General features: G+C 34.1%; 1 protein-coding gene across 1 annotated transcript; it reads right to left on the bottom strand.

The window, feature by feature from the left end:
* Positions 1 to 7: 7 nt before the first annotated feature.
* LOC107101929 (gastrula zinc finger protein XlCGF8.2DB-like) lies at positions 8 to 1,217 on the bottom strand. Its single transcript, XM_015401021.1, has one exon. It carries the CDS (start codon positions 1,190 to 1,192, stop codon positions 569 to 571), a length of 624 nt encoding a protein of 207 aa, XP_015256507.1. The 5' UTR covers positions 1,193 to 1,217; the 3' UTR covers positions 8 to 568.
* Between the last annotated feature and the right edge of the window lie 6 nt (positions 1,218 to 1,223).

The raw sequence follows: 1,223 nt of genomic DNA on the forward strand, positions 1-1,223 counted from the left end.
TAAAAATTCAGTGTTTAAAATTCAGTGCTATAAAAATTCAGTGTTTAAAATTCGATGTTATAAAAAAATAAAAATTCAGCATCTATAACTTCTCAATTGCTTTATCTGTAACCAAGATGTTGTCTTTGCACTTTGTTTATTCCCTTCATTGAAGAAAAAATAAGAAATTTTGAATATAAAATATATTTTTTAGGGCAATGTTTTTTGCCATCTAAATGAAATTTACTCAGGCCCTAAATAATAAATTTACAAATGTTCACATCCACATATTCACCCAGGAGCTGAAAATTTACCAGATTTACAATATAACACAGTATCTGTTCTAGTTTCTATGTAAACAGAGCTTTTAATTAATGGCTTTCTTGAAACTTTGCTCAAAAAGACCATTAGCCTGTGAGTTTCTCATGTAATGAGGTGAAGGAGTTTCTAGATGGACATTTTATCACCAGCCAAACACTGAAAATGCCTCTACTGTTCATTCCCGTGGCTTCTAATTGCTGCAACCTCTGTGAAACAAATGGTTTTAATTCAAATTGCCTTCTCTTTTAAAACCTTTGTCAAAAATCATTCAGGAGAACAGCTTCTCACCTGTGTGAATTCTGATGTGTCTAGTCAAAAGACATTTTAGAGTAAAGGTTTTGCCACAAACCGTGCAGGAAAAAGGCTTCTCACCAGTGTGAATTCTTATGTGAGAAGTCAAAGTACCCTTCTGAGTAAAATTCCTGTTACAAATGGCGCAGGAAAAAGGCTTCTCACCCGTGTGAATTCTCATGTGTTTTGTCAAATTAGTCTTTCGATTAAAATTCTTGTTACACATTGAACAGGAAAAAGGTTTCTCACCTGTGTGAATTCTGACATGTGTATTCAGCTCAGACTTGTAGGTGAAGCTTTTTTCACAGGATACACATTCAAAAGGCTTTTCACCTGCGTGAATTCTCATGTGAGAAGTCAATGTACTATTTTGAGTAAAATTCTTGTTGCAAATGTTACAGGAAAAAGGCTTCTCACCAGTGTGAATTCTAATGTGTTTAGTCAAACTACTTTTTAAGGTAAAATTCTTGTGACAAATTTTACACGGAAAAGGCTTCTCACCTGTGTGAATTCGTATGTGAGAAGCCAAACTACTCTTTTTGGTAAAACTTATGAAACAAATGGTGCAGTAAAAAGGCTTCTCACCAGTGTGAATTCTCATGTGAGAAGTCAGACTACTCTTTCGAGTAAAA

This window comes from Cyprinodon variegatus, unplaced genomic scaffold, assembly GCF_000732505.1.
Source record: "Cyprinodon variegatus isolate N-32 unplaced genomic scaffold, C_variegatus-1.0 Scaffold1173, whole genome shotgun sequence".
Lineage (NCBI taxonomy): Eukaryota > Metazoa > Chordata > Actinopteri > Cyprinodontiformes > Cyprinodontidae > Cyprinodon > Cyprinodon variegatus.

Excerpts from the sequence above, each read along its gene's own strand:
- LOC107101929 (XM_015401021.1), bottom strand. The coding sequence starts at position 1,192 with ATGAGAATTCACACTGGTGAGAAGCCTTTTTACTGCACCATTTGTTTC.